Below are 12,178 nucleotides of genomic sequence, written 5' to 3'. Positions count from 1 at the left end.
CTCCTCACCCAAGCTCTGTGCCTGTGCTGTGTCCCTCGTGGGCCGGGGCTGTTCAGCAGAACTTAACAGAAAGCTCTGTGTGAACAGAGCCCACATCTTCTATCTTCCCTGACAGGGGTGAATGGTGGCTCTGGGGACTTCGCCCTGTACTGTCCTCTGCACACACAGGAAGTGCTCAAGCTCTTCTGCGAGACGTGCGATGTGCTCACGTGCCACAGCTGCCTAATGGTGGAGCACAAGGAGCACAGGTGGGGGCTGCTAGGCTGCTGGGCTGTCTGAGTGGGTGTGGGAGGCTCTGCCTGGCTCTCTGTGAGAGCCTGCCAAGGTGTCAAGACCCACACTCCCTGCAGCAGGGTAGGGTGACATTCACCTGTAATCCCAGCACTTGGGAGGCTGAGGCAGGATGACGGACAGCCCCCAGGGGACAGGGGATAGCCCAGGCTACATAGTGAGTCAAAGGATAACTTTATTATGTAGGGGGCTGCGGGGAGGGGAAGATGCCTCTCCCTGCTCAAGCCAACCTGCAATGCCTGAATTGAGGTCTTTCCCTTCTCTTGTGGGACGTCTCCAAAAACTTCCCGATGGACCAGGAGACCTCAGTGCCTTTGACTCTCTCAGTGTGTGCCTGATGCCCAGGAGAGGACCTGCCACTCTCAGCTCTTTGTCTCCTCTCTTAGGTGCAGACACGTTGAAGAAGTTCTACAAAACCAGAGGATGCTCCTAGAAAGCGTGACTACGCAGGTGGCACATAAGAAATCCAGCCTACAGACATCCGCAAAGCAAATCGAGGACAGGTAGCCCAGGCCAGATGCTGCCAGTGCTGAAAATGCTCTGCTCTCCCACCTCCAGCAGATAAGCCTGTTGTCCTTCGAGGTCTCAGGGCCAGTGAGGTGTCTTTGGAATATCAGTTGGTGACTAGGGCCAGGCTAGTTCAGGATGACCGGAGTGAGTCTGGGCCAAAATTCTGTGCTTTATGGCTCAGCCAGAAGTGGGTACCCAGAACAAGAGTGACACAGTAAGTAGCTTCTGAGAAGAAAAGGCTGTTTATTGTGAGATAGCAACAAGTTAGTCACAATCTGTCCATTCATGTTTCCCATACAGATATGTAAGTGGCGTGCTAGCACTGCACGCTATCACTGGAATTTTGTATAGGAAGAGGAGGAATTGGGATCCACTGGGCTATTTGGCTCAATTATTATAATTTTTTTCAGCCAAGGCTTCTCTTCATTTTACTGATGAGGAGACAGAGGTTTGGAGAGGTTAGGTGACTTACCGGACCTCACTCACATGGCTAATCAACTCGGAAGCCAGGACTGTGGTGACATCAAAGCTCATATCTTTTAAATATTTTAATGAGATGTAATAAAGATCAAGCCTTTAAAAATGTGTTACTCAGCCTTTAATTCCAGCAGAGGCAGGCAGATCTCTGTGAGTTCAAGGCTAGCCTGTTCTACCAAGAAAACCCAGGACAGCCAGGACTGATACACAGAGAAACCCTGCCTCAAAAACTAAACCAAAACAAAAAAAGGATAATTCATTGGTTTTGGCATTTGACAGACTGTGCAACTGAACATTTTTATCACCCCTAAAATCAGCAGCAAATATGTTATTGATCACTCCCTTCCAGAGACCCTACTAATCTCAGTTCTCAGAAGCTCCTGGTCTGTACTCTATTCTTGTGCTCTCTCTCCCACTTCCTGGAGCATCTTCCTTTTGGATAATGCATCATATGAAATCATAGCCATCTATCTCATAGTACTGTGCCACCTGGTGAGCTACTGGGTGGACTTGGCTGTGGACCTGACGTTTACCCAGAGGAAGCCCAGTTACATCATGGGGGCTGGGAGGGACACCACATGGCTGAGGAGAAGTCTACTTTCTTTTGGTGCCTGCTTGGCCCTGGTCTCAAGGCGGCTCCCAAGCTTGCTGTCGCTCGGCCAGCAGAAAGGCATCACAGTGTTTCGTTCCATCATGTTTCTAGGATTTTTGAAGTGAAGCATCAGCATCGGAAGGTGGAAAACCAGATCAAAATGGCCAAGATGGTCCTCATGAATGAGCTGAACAAGCAGGCCAATGGGCTCATAGAGGAGCTTGAGGTACGTGCACATGGCTGGAACAGGCCAGAAGCCAGGCCTAGGACTCAGATATGCAGCCTTTGTAGCATTTTGCTGTATACTTTATTTTAACATTTCTAGTCTAATTTTGGGAGCGTGGCTTGTTCACGGCTGGAAAACCAGTTCAACTTCTCACTGATGCAATGTCTCTTAGGCAGCTGCTGTCTTTAGCTATGCCAGGCTGAAGTCTAATTGCACCTTCTTTAGAAGGTTATGCACAAGAGATGTAGATGTTCATTCATTCACTCACTCACTCATTCATTCATTCACTCATTTATATTTTTCTATGTACCACCAATCCACATTTGTATGTAAAAATCTCTCACTATCTTGTCCCTTTCTCTATCAGCAAACAGCTCAAGGCTGTTTCCAAAAGTTCTCTTATCAGATGCCATCAGTGTTCATACTAAAGCACTGTGGCCACTGGAATTACCAAATAGGTCCATGAACAGCACCAGGAACGCTGTCTTTTCTCTGCTCCAGGGCATTACTAACGAGAGAAAGCGGAAGCTGGAACAGCAATTACAGAGCATCATGGTTCTCAACCGCCAGTTTGAGCATGTGCAGAATTTCATCAACTGGGCTGTCTGCAGCAAAACCAGCGTTCCTTTCCTTTTCAGCAAAGAGCTGGTAAGAGGAACCCTGTCCCTTCGGCTTGTCTGAAAACTATACAGAACAGGGCATGCATCACAAGGGGAGGGGCAGTCCTTGGAAGTGCATGTTTTGGGGAGGAAAGAGGAGTAAGATTGCAGGTCTAGCTATCCTCCAGACACAGCCATGGTTTTGGGTTAGTAAGTAAATGTCATTTTCCACCAAGTTCCACAGCACAAGGGACCCAGCTGCAGAAATGATCTCATTTCCAGATAACGTGGCCAGAAGGCCTGTAGTTCTCATGGATTCAGATATTGCCCTGGGCAGAGCAGTGTGCAGAGCTCTCACAGGTCCAAGTTGAGGGACGAGAGAAAAGCAGGAGTTGAAGAGGATTGGAAGTCTTTGGCCTGGGAGGATGGTGATGCTTGGGAGAAGGAGGCACTGGGTTTGGCTTTTGACAGGGTCTTGCTAGGTAGCTCACGAAGGCCTCAAACTTGAGGTCCTCCTGTCTCTTCCCTCTGAGTGCAACACTCCAGGCTGGTGGAGGATGAATCTACGGTGCCTGGAGGGTATCTGAAAAGATGTTGAAAGAGCTGGTCTGATAGATGGAAGTCAGAACTTGAGTCAGGGCTGGAGACTAAGATGTTGTGGCATTACTGGGACAATCACATGGGATCTTCATGGAGAAGAGGTCAGCGAATCTGAAACTGAAACTAGGGGGCGCAGTACAGAGAGGAGTGGTCTGAAGAGCACAGCTGGAGTTTAGAGAGCAGAGTTCTAACTGAGGTCTGTGCTGGCCATGCTACAGACAGGAGACAAGGTGGACAAGGGTGAGCTGCCTCGAGGTCCAAGGTCCCTGGTGACCCTATAGGGACACTCCAGCAAAGTAGACAGGGTCAGAAGTCAGAGGAGGAGTGTGAACATGGGAGGAGGGGTAGAGATAGGAGTGAAGAGGAGACACGTAACCTGGGAAGGATGCAAAGTTGGAGGAAACTTCCCCCCCCCCAACTTTTGCACTCCTAAATGGGATAGAGGTTGGCAGTAAGACAGAGAGGTGGGTGAAGTGCATCCTGGGAAAGCTGGTAGAAAGTGAGACCCATAGGGCTTTGGTTGGTCTCAGACAAGGGCAGTGCACATAGTTCAGTGTACAAAGTGAAGGGATCTGTGTTGGGAGAGTTTGGGTTTCTGTTGTTTCTGAAGACAGGGTCCGGGAAGGCCTCTGCATAGCTCAGGGCGACCTGAACTTTTGGCTTTCCTGAATGCTGCTGTTACAGGTATGTACCACCCTGCTGGGTTTGTAGTGCTGGGTATCAGCCCTAGGGCTTCCTGTATGCCAGGCAAACACTCTACTAACTGGGCTACAGCCTCAGTTCCCTGAGCAAACTACAAGGTAGTAGATAATAAGAGGGTTAGAGAGTGGTGGAAGGGCAGGGTGAATGACCTCTCGTGGAAGAGATGGGTGATAAAGGAAGTACCTTAAAGGGGGTCTTGAGGGTTCCTTCCAATGATGGGAAACCTAGAAAGCTGTGGACTGCAGGAGCGGCACTCTCAGAGGTCAGGGAGTTGTAGAACATGTTCTGAGGGAGTAGGCGCACCTTAGAATCCTGAAGCAGGTTGTTTGCATCATGGCCTCATGGCTAGAATGAGTCCAGGTGCTGAATGGGGTGTGGTAGGTATGATGACTGAGCTGACAGCAGATGGAAGTTGATTGACATTGGAGATATGGACCCAACAGCATTACAGAACACATGTATATACAAACACATACATGCATGCAATAACAATGATGAAGAAGGAAGCTGTGGTGGGCAGTGGTGGTGCACACCTTTAATCCCAGCTCTTGGAAGGCAAGGGCAGGCGAATCTTTGTGAGTTCGAGGCTGGCCTGGTCTACAGAGTAGGTTCCAAGACAGAGAAACCCTGTCTCCAAAACAAACAAACAAAAACAAACAAAAAAGCTGTAAATTTGAAGGAAAGCAGGGAGGGGTACGTGGGAGGATTTGGAGGGAGGAAAGGGGAGGGAGAAATTGTGTAATTAAAATATCTCAAAAACAAAAGAAACCAAGGATGGGAACTGTGGATATAACTCAGTCATAGAGCATTTGCTTTGAATGTCCTGAGCCCTGGCTTTGATGATACCTAGCACTCCATAACCCAGATGTGGTGGTGCGCAAAGGAGATGACAAGTTCAAGGCCATCCTTGGAGAGGTAATAGATTTGAAGAATGCCTGGAATATTTGAGACCCTGTCTCAAAAAGAAAGCAAACTAAAAAAAAAAAAAAAAAATCAAGGACTTAAGAGGCCAAGATGCCAATTGAGCCATATGTAGACCCCAGTGATGGCAGGGTTTGATTGGGTGCTTGCCAAAGCCCTGTGGGAGAGTGATGAGGGACAGCAGGTGAGAGCTGTGGCAGGGGGCGATGACAGCTGGGTAGGATGATAGATGCCTTCCATGCTGGCAGAAGCAGAGCCATGACCAGCTCAGAGAAGGTCTGCTCAGCATTTAAAGTGGGTATGGTGGGATTGAATAGGGCTTCCATGCAATTAGAGATCACTTTCAGCCTGGAAGAGATACGAACATAGGAGTTCCAGAGCCCTGGGAAGAGGAAGAGCATTGTCTGGGAAGAGGAAGAGCATTGTCTGGGAAGGTTGGAAGGACCTCGGGATAAGGAACTGAGACTATGGAGGGTGACCAGAAGCCAGAGAGACATGACTCAGGGTCCTTTAGTCTGTCCCAAGCATGAGGAAGTACGACTTGTCAGGCAGACACAGATGCCCAAGTCAGTGACCTTTGGTACTGTTGTCAGATTGTGTTTCAGATGCAGCGGCTGCTGGAGACGAGTTGTAACACAGACCCTGGCTCTCCTTGGAGTATCAGATTCACCTGGGAGCCCAACTTCTGGACCAAGCAGCTGGCTTCCCTTGGTGAGCTGTGACCTTTGACCTGTCAGCTAAGATTAAGCATAGGCAGTCTGCTGTGTTTTTTAGGTGGGCCAGCATATGCCCAAAAGAAAGCGCTCTCAGAGGCTGCCAGGGATCATGGACCCAAGGGGCGGGGGGATGGGCTGAATAATGGCAGCGTGGGACTGTGCAACACCACCTGTGCTTCCTGTTCTGCCTGAGTGTCACTCATCTTACCTCAGCGCTTTCATTGCTGCAGGGTGACAAGACAGTGACCTTCCTCTCCTGAGTGCTGTATGACAGTTCAGGTGAACATGTCTCTGTGTTGACACGGGACATATGTGTGTGGTACAAGCTACACACTCCTTTGGGGCTGAAGTGCAAATGGAAGATTGATGGCTTCTTGTGCATTAATCTTCTCTGCTGTAATTTCTATCAATCAGCCCCCAGGCTGCTCCTGTTGACAGACTAACGGCTTATTTAACTACCTACCGAGCGCCACTTTGATTTGAGGCTGTTAATTTCATTGAGATATTTTTGAACTTGGCAAACCAATGATACTAGGTTTGTTTGTTGTTTGCTTGTTTGTTTGGACAGGTCTCATGTAGCTTAGGCTGGCTTCCAGTTCATTAAGTTACTGAGGGTGGCGTTGAACTTCTGTCTCTGTTGGCTCCAACTCCTCTCTTGGGTGCTGGGGTCACAGGTGTGCACCACTGTACCCAGGTTATGGTTCTGGGGATTGAACCCAGGACTTTGCACGTGCTAGGCCAGTGCTACCAAATGAGCTATATCCTCAGCCCTGGATTTAGATTTTTGCTGCCCTCTCCCATTTGGTTTAGTTCAGCAGTTGGCCTTGGTTGAAGCCCGGTGCTGACCACTAAAGGACCAAAGGTAAATCAGACACGTCATCTGTGTTCTCCTCAACAAGCCTCATCAAAACAATGGGTGAAGGAATGGTAGACAGAGAGCGCACTAGATAAGATCTTCTCAGCACAGGGTGACGGGCAGTGCTGGTGCCTGGTGCTGACCTGGCATGGGATCTTCCATCACACTGCCCAACAGTTTCCCAGATGTGCACTTAGAGGCTCTCTGTGTACCCTTTGCTATTTTCCAACGCTCCCTCCCCAACCCCACGTGGATTCTCTTAGTTAGACTCAGTTGGGCTGTTAGACTAAAAGAATGTAAGGAGCGAGTGGATTTCCCAGTGGGTAGAAAGGCTGATCACTTAGTTAAAGCTGACCCAGTTCCTCAAATACCCATGGTCCTCTAAAGCCAGGGCCTGCTGGTGTTCCTGGCAACGTTCTAGACTGTCTCGGAGGTCAGGGAGGAAAGTTCTTCATCTCCGTAGCTGACCAAGTTTTCTGAATGCTGTGCTTTGGTCCTGGTTGTAGAACATAGCAAAGGGGAGCAACTGTGCTTTGCCTTACCTCTGGGAATCTCTCTATTCTCAATCTCCAGGCTGCATAACCACTGAAGGCGGACAGATGACCCGGGCAGATGCAGCAGCTGCTGCTTATGGGAGTTTACAGAGCCAGTCATCCTTTTATCAGAGTCACCAGGCACCCATGGCTCAGCAGGATGCTCTCAGCCACCCCCCACACAAGTTCCAGCCTCCAGCACTATGCTCCTCCTCTGTCTGCTGCTCCCACTGCTCACCAGTCTCTCCTTCTCTCAAAGGCCAAGTTCCTCCTCCCAGCATCCACCCAGCTCACAGTTTCCGGCAGCCTTCTGAAATGGTGCCCCACCAACTGGGGTCACTGCAGTGTTCCACCCTGCTGCCCAGGGAGAAAGAGCTGGCCTGCAGTCCCCATCCGCCAAAGCTGCTGCAGCCCTGGCTGGAACCACCACCTCCTGCAGAACAGGAGAGTACACCCCAGCGGCCAGCACAGCCGCTGATTTCCCAGCCTGTGTGCATTGTCCCTCCACAAGATGTTCAGCCAGGAGCTCATGCCCCGCCTACCGTACAGACACCCTCCATCCAAGTTCAGCTGGGCCACCACCAGAAGCTAAAGCTCAGCCACTTTCAGCAGCAGCCACAGCAGCAGCCCCCACCCCCCCCCCCTCCACCCCCTGCACCCTCCCAGCATGTACCCCCACCCTTGCCTCCTGCCCAGCATGTGGCTTCCAATCAGCACGAGACGCCCCCTGGGCCTGCCTGTGCCCAGAATGTGGACATTATGCACCACAAGTTTGAGCTGGAGGAGATGCAGAAGGATTTGGAGCTCCTCCTGCAGGCCCAGCAGCCCAGCCTGCAGCTGAGTCAGACCAAGTCCCCTCAGCATCTCCAGCAAACCATCGTGGGGCAGATCAACTACATCGTAAGGCAACCAGCACCCGTGCAGTCCCAAAGCCAGGAGGATACCCTGCAGGTGAGCTGTCTCCCAGGACTTCTCAGGGCATGCAGCATCCAGTTCCTTCATGTAAGAGTGGCCTCTAAAAAATCTTTTAAAAAAGAGTTATTTATTGATACAAGTGCTTTATCTGCAGAAAAGGGCATCAGAACACATTACAGATGGCTATGAGCCACCATGTGGTTTCTGGGAATTGAACTCAGGACCTCGGGAAAAGCAGACGGTGCACTTAACCACTGAGCCATCTCTCCAGCCTAATCTAAGAGTGGTCTTTAGCTTAGCCTTCACACTTTAAAGCTACCCTTGCTCTCTCTTCTCAGCAAAGCTGTGGTGGACATAGCACGTGGTCTCTATAGAGATCTGGCCTGGCTTAGCCCTGTTCCCTGGGATGGCATTGGGGATTTTGTCCATAGATAGTACCATTGAAAACCAAAAGATATTGGGTGGGGGGAATGGGGAAAGGCAGAGAGATACTGGTGGAGGGTGGGGAGAGAGGGGGAGAGGGAGAGAGGGAAAGAGGGAGAGAGAGAGAGAGAGAGAGAGAGAGAGAGAGAGAGAGAGAGAGAGGAGAGAAAAGAGAGGAGAGTCAGTTCATGTAGAAACTAGGTGTTAATTAATATCAGGCATCTTCCTCTATTGCTTTTCACTTTTTCTTTTTTTTTTTAAATTCAAGACAGGGTTTCTCTGTGTAGCCTTGGCTGTCCTGGAACTCACTCTGTAGACCAGATTGGCCTCAAACTCACAGAGATCTGCCTGTCTCTGCTTCCCTGAGTGCTGGAATTAAAGATGTGTGCTACCACCTGGCTTTCACTTTTTTTTTTTTTTTTTTAATAACAGTCTTACTGAACCTGGAGCTTTCCAATTTGGCTCAACTGGCCTGCCAGCAAGGTCCAGGGATTCACCTGTCCACACTCCCAGCATTGAGGTTATAGGCACACACTGATGTCCTTGGCTTCTTTATGTGGGTTCTGGAGGATTGTACTCAGACTCTCATGTACTCATGGAAAGCACCGGTGCCTCTCAAGCTCAATAGATGGAACCATCAGACCTGGACCCCTGCCAGGGCCAGGGTAAAGGGGAGTGATATCTCCTAACTGTGCAACCTTTAAAACTCCCTTGCTGGGGAGCTTAGGCATGTCTAATAGGGCCATGGGAGTAGAATGAGGGTGGCATTAGAGTTTACTGGGTGGTGGCACTCTCAGAACATTCCGAGGATGATTTCAACTTTATTTCATAGCTTCAAAGCTTCATGTGTTTTATGTACACATGAGGAATATCATATCAACAGCCATGTTCTGTAGGTGGTAGGTGTGGAGTGGGATTGGTGAGGACAAGCAGTCTGCCTAGAGACCATGCAGTGTTGAGAAGAGGAGCTAAGACTGGGTTGTGGGTCCTTCTAAATGCCACAGAAAAGGCTCCGATCTCTCCTTAGGAGAATATTGGGGGTACTGGATGCTGATCTTCTGTTTTCTCATTTAAGGCAATTGAGCATGTTTATATCTTTGGGCTCTTTGTGATTCCATATCTCAATTCTTTTCTTTCTAGCTCTCCTGTCCCAGCCTGTCTCCCCATCCCTTCTCACATTTTCACAGTGCTGTCTCCCTTAAAACTGACTACACATCTTCAGAGAGGCTTCAAAGACTTTTGTTTTATTATAGCATAAGGCTTCCCACTCATGCTTGACTATGGATGACTTTAGATAATGCTTCAGGTGTCATCTCCTGAGGCATTGTTCCTTTGAAAAGGTTTGAAACAATTCCTGTGATAGCAGAGCCGAATGCAGGGTCCATAGAGCGCCACAACCTAAATCCAAGTACAAAGTTTTAACAGATTTGAGGGTGTATCTCAGCGGTAGGTTGAAGGCTCGCTATCATGCACAAGACCCTGGGTTAGATTCCTAGCACTGCAGCCATGACAATAATGAAACACACTCAGACCCAAACCAAATTAACCAACCAGATAGTCAAGTAGCCAGCCAAACAAACAAAAAGCCAGATGAGGATCACAGAGCTAGCTCAGAATTATTGGTTTAGGTTCTATTCTAAGGCTATAGTATTAGGATATACTTTCAGAAAGAGCTTGGATAAGGTGTGTGTGTGTCTGTGTGTGTGTGTGTGTGTGTGTGTGTGTGGTGTATGTACATCTTTGTGTGGGTGCGTGGATGTCTGGGGATATGTGAGAGTGTACATGCATTTGTGTGCATGTGTGTATATAGGCTAGAGGTTGACATCAGCTATCTTCTTTGATCACTTTCTGCTTTAGTTTTTGAGCAGAGTCTTTCTTTCAACCCATAATACACAGATTGGCTAGGCTGCCCGGTCAATGAGTCTTTCTCTGCCCACTACCTCAGCTCTGGGGTTCATTCTCAAGTTTTACATGCGTGCTGGGATATGAACTCAGGTCTTCTGCTTTGTATGCCAGCTACTTTACTGACTGTGCCATTTCCCCAACCCAGGTTATTTTCCTTTCGAGAAAAGGAAACAGTGTGTAAACAGTGACAATGGGCAGGGCTCATTAGCCCCTGCTGCTTCTCCCTGTGGAAGCCATCCAGGATTGTTATTTCTTTTCCAGGTTACAGAGGAGCCACCAGCACCTGAGGGCCCAAAGCCAGCTCTACCTGTTGACAAGAACACTGCTGCTGCCTTGTCCCAGACATCTGGGGAAGAAACTCCTCATGGGGTCACTCCAGTGGACAGCACCTCCCAGAACCCCTCTCCAAATGTGGTGAGAAAGGTACTAACACAGTGTAAAGCGGGACTTGTCGGCTCAGACACCAGGCGCCTTGGGTGAGGCCAATGGGATGCAGGGAGGTGTGCTACCCTTATGCCTTTCCCCAACGTGAATCAGCAGTGAAGGTCTTTCCCCATCGCCTTTCGCACTCCCTCATGGTCTTGCTGGCCTTCAGTTAGAGTGGAAGGGGGAAAGAGTCAATGTATTCTGTGCTCAGAATGGTGTGTGGTACTTCATGATCTGACTTCACCTTCCTAATGGCTGTCTGAGGTGGGCATTGCCACCAACCAGCTTAGGAAACTGAAGCCTAGGGCCCTATGGCTGCCAGAAGAGCTGAGTGTTACTTAAGGACCCAAGGAATAGCCTTTATCCTTTCTTCAGTGTAAGAGGGGGAAGATATTTTATGTGGCTCCCACTACCCGAAGTTGTTGGCCTTAGAATCAGAACCAGTGGAATTGGTAGGGTGCATGGTCAGCAGAGATGTCCTTGCAGAGGCAGTTGAGCACCTACGTACACGGAGAGCTCTTGAAAATGAGCTATCAGAGGCCTCTTGTCTAGCCACCCTCTCATTTAATAGGCAGTAACCCAGCTCCCCTTCTTACTACAACCCCTGAGCTGTCTACCTCTGTCTTCCTCTCCACTATATCCTCCTCCTCCTAGATGTGCCATGTTAGCACTGTGCCATGCTCTCTACCCTACACTGTGTCCCAGGGTCCTGTTCCTCTTATTGCCCTCCTGGGCTCTGTACCTTTAGTCTTCCTGGTCCTCCCCAGGTGCTGGCTCTAAGCCCTGTTGGCTAGTCTGTACAACTCCAAGCTTGCCTGGCAGCTCCTTAGCATCCCTCTGTCTTGCAGCCTAGCTCTGCTGGTTGTTCCATGTACAACCCCTCATTTTCCCAGGAGTGCTGTGTTTTAGATCAGTCAGTCTCACTGTGCTCAAGAAGAGAGTTTAGAAGAGGAAGCAGTGGCAGAAATGAAATGTTGACTGGAAGCTTCTGGTGACTCTTAAAGACTAGGAAGACCTCTGATACTAGTGGCCTTTTGTCTGTGCTACCTTTTTTTTTGTCCTGTCCTACCTATTCTATTGAAAATGCTTTGGTCTACAGGTGTTGCAAATAGGCACTTTGTAGGTTTTAGTTGTTAGTTGACATCTAATCTATCCATTTAAACATTTATTTACCTTTATTTTATATGCATTGGTGTTTTGCCTGCATGCAGGTCTATGTGAGAGTGTCAGATCTTGGAGTTAAAGACAGTGAGCTGCCATGCAGGTACTGGGATTTAAACCTGGGTCTTCTGGAAGAGCAGCCAGTACCATAACCGCAGGACCATCTCTCCAGGCCCCACACATTTATTTATTCATTTGACATTAACACATTTTATACACCTTCACACAAGTGCACATGTATGTACTAGAATTTCAAATGTTGTAGATGCTTAGCACATACTGGTGTGTAGGGTGGTCCATCTCACTGTGGAGTTGCAGTCTGGTG

General features: G+C 49.0%; 1 protein-coding gene across 1 annotated transcript in view; it reads left to right on the top strand.

Annotated features, from left to right (window-relative positions):
* Positions 1 to 12,178, top strand: part of Trim66 (tripartite motif containing 66) — a 68,313-nt gene that overhangs the window by 23,015 nt on the left and 33,120 nt on the right. Inside the window, exons 5-11 of the mRNA XM_051149372.1 lie at positions 116 to 248; positions 678 to 794; positions 1,982 to 2,096; positions 2,598 to 2,744; positions 5,512 to 5,629; positions 7,064 to 7,974; positions 10,528 to 10,689. Coding sequence (XP_051005329.1) covers positions 116 to 248; positions 678 to 794; positions 1,982 to 2,096; positions 2,598 to 2,744; positions 5,512 to 5,629; positions 7,064 to 7,974; positions 10,528 to 10,689 — 1,703 coding nt within the window. The remainder of the gene's footprint in view (positions 1 to 115; positions 249 to 677; positions 795 to 1,981; positions 2,097 to 2,597; positions 2,745 to 5,511; positions 5,630 to 7,063; positions 7,975 to 10,527; positions 10,690 to 12,178) is intronic.

This window comes from Acomys russatus, chromosome 7 (genome assembly GCF_903995435.1).
Source record: "Acomys russatus chromosome 7, mAcoRus1.1, whole genome shotgun sequence".
Taxonomy (NCBI): Eukaryota; Metazoa; Chordata; class Mammalia; order Rodentia; family Muridae; genus Acomys; species Acomys russatus.
The sequence above is the reverse complement of the archived record's forward strand: the minus strand, read 5'-3'. Positions and strand labels throughout refer to the sequence as shown.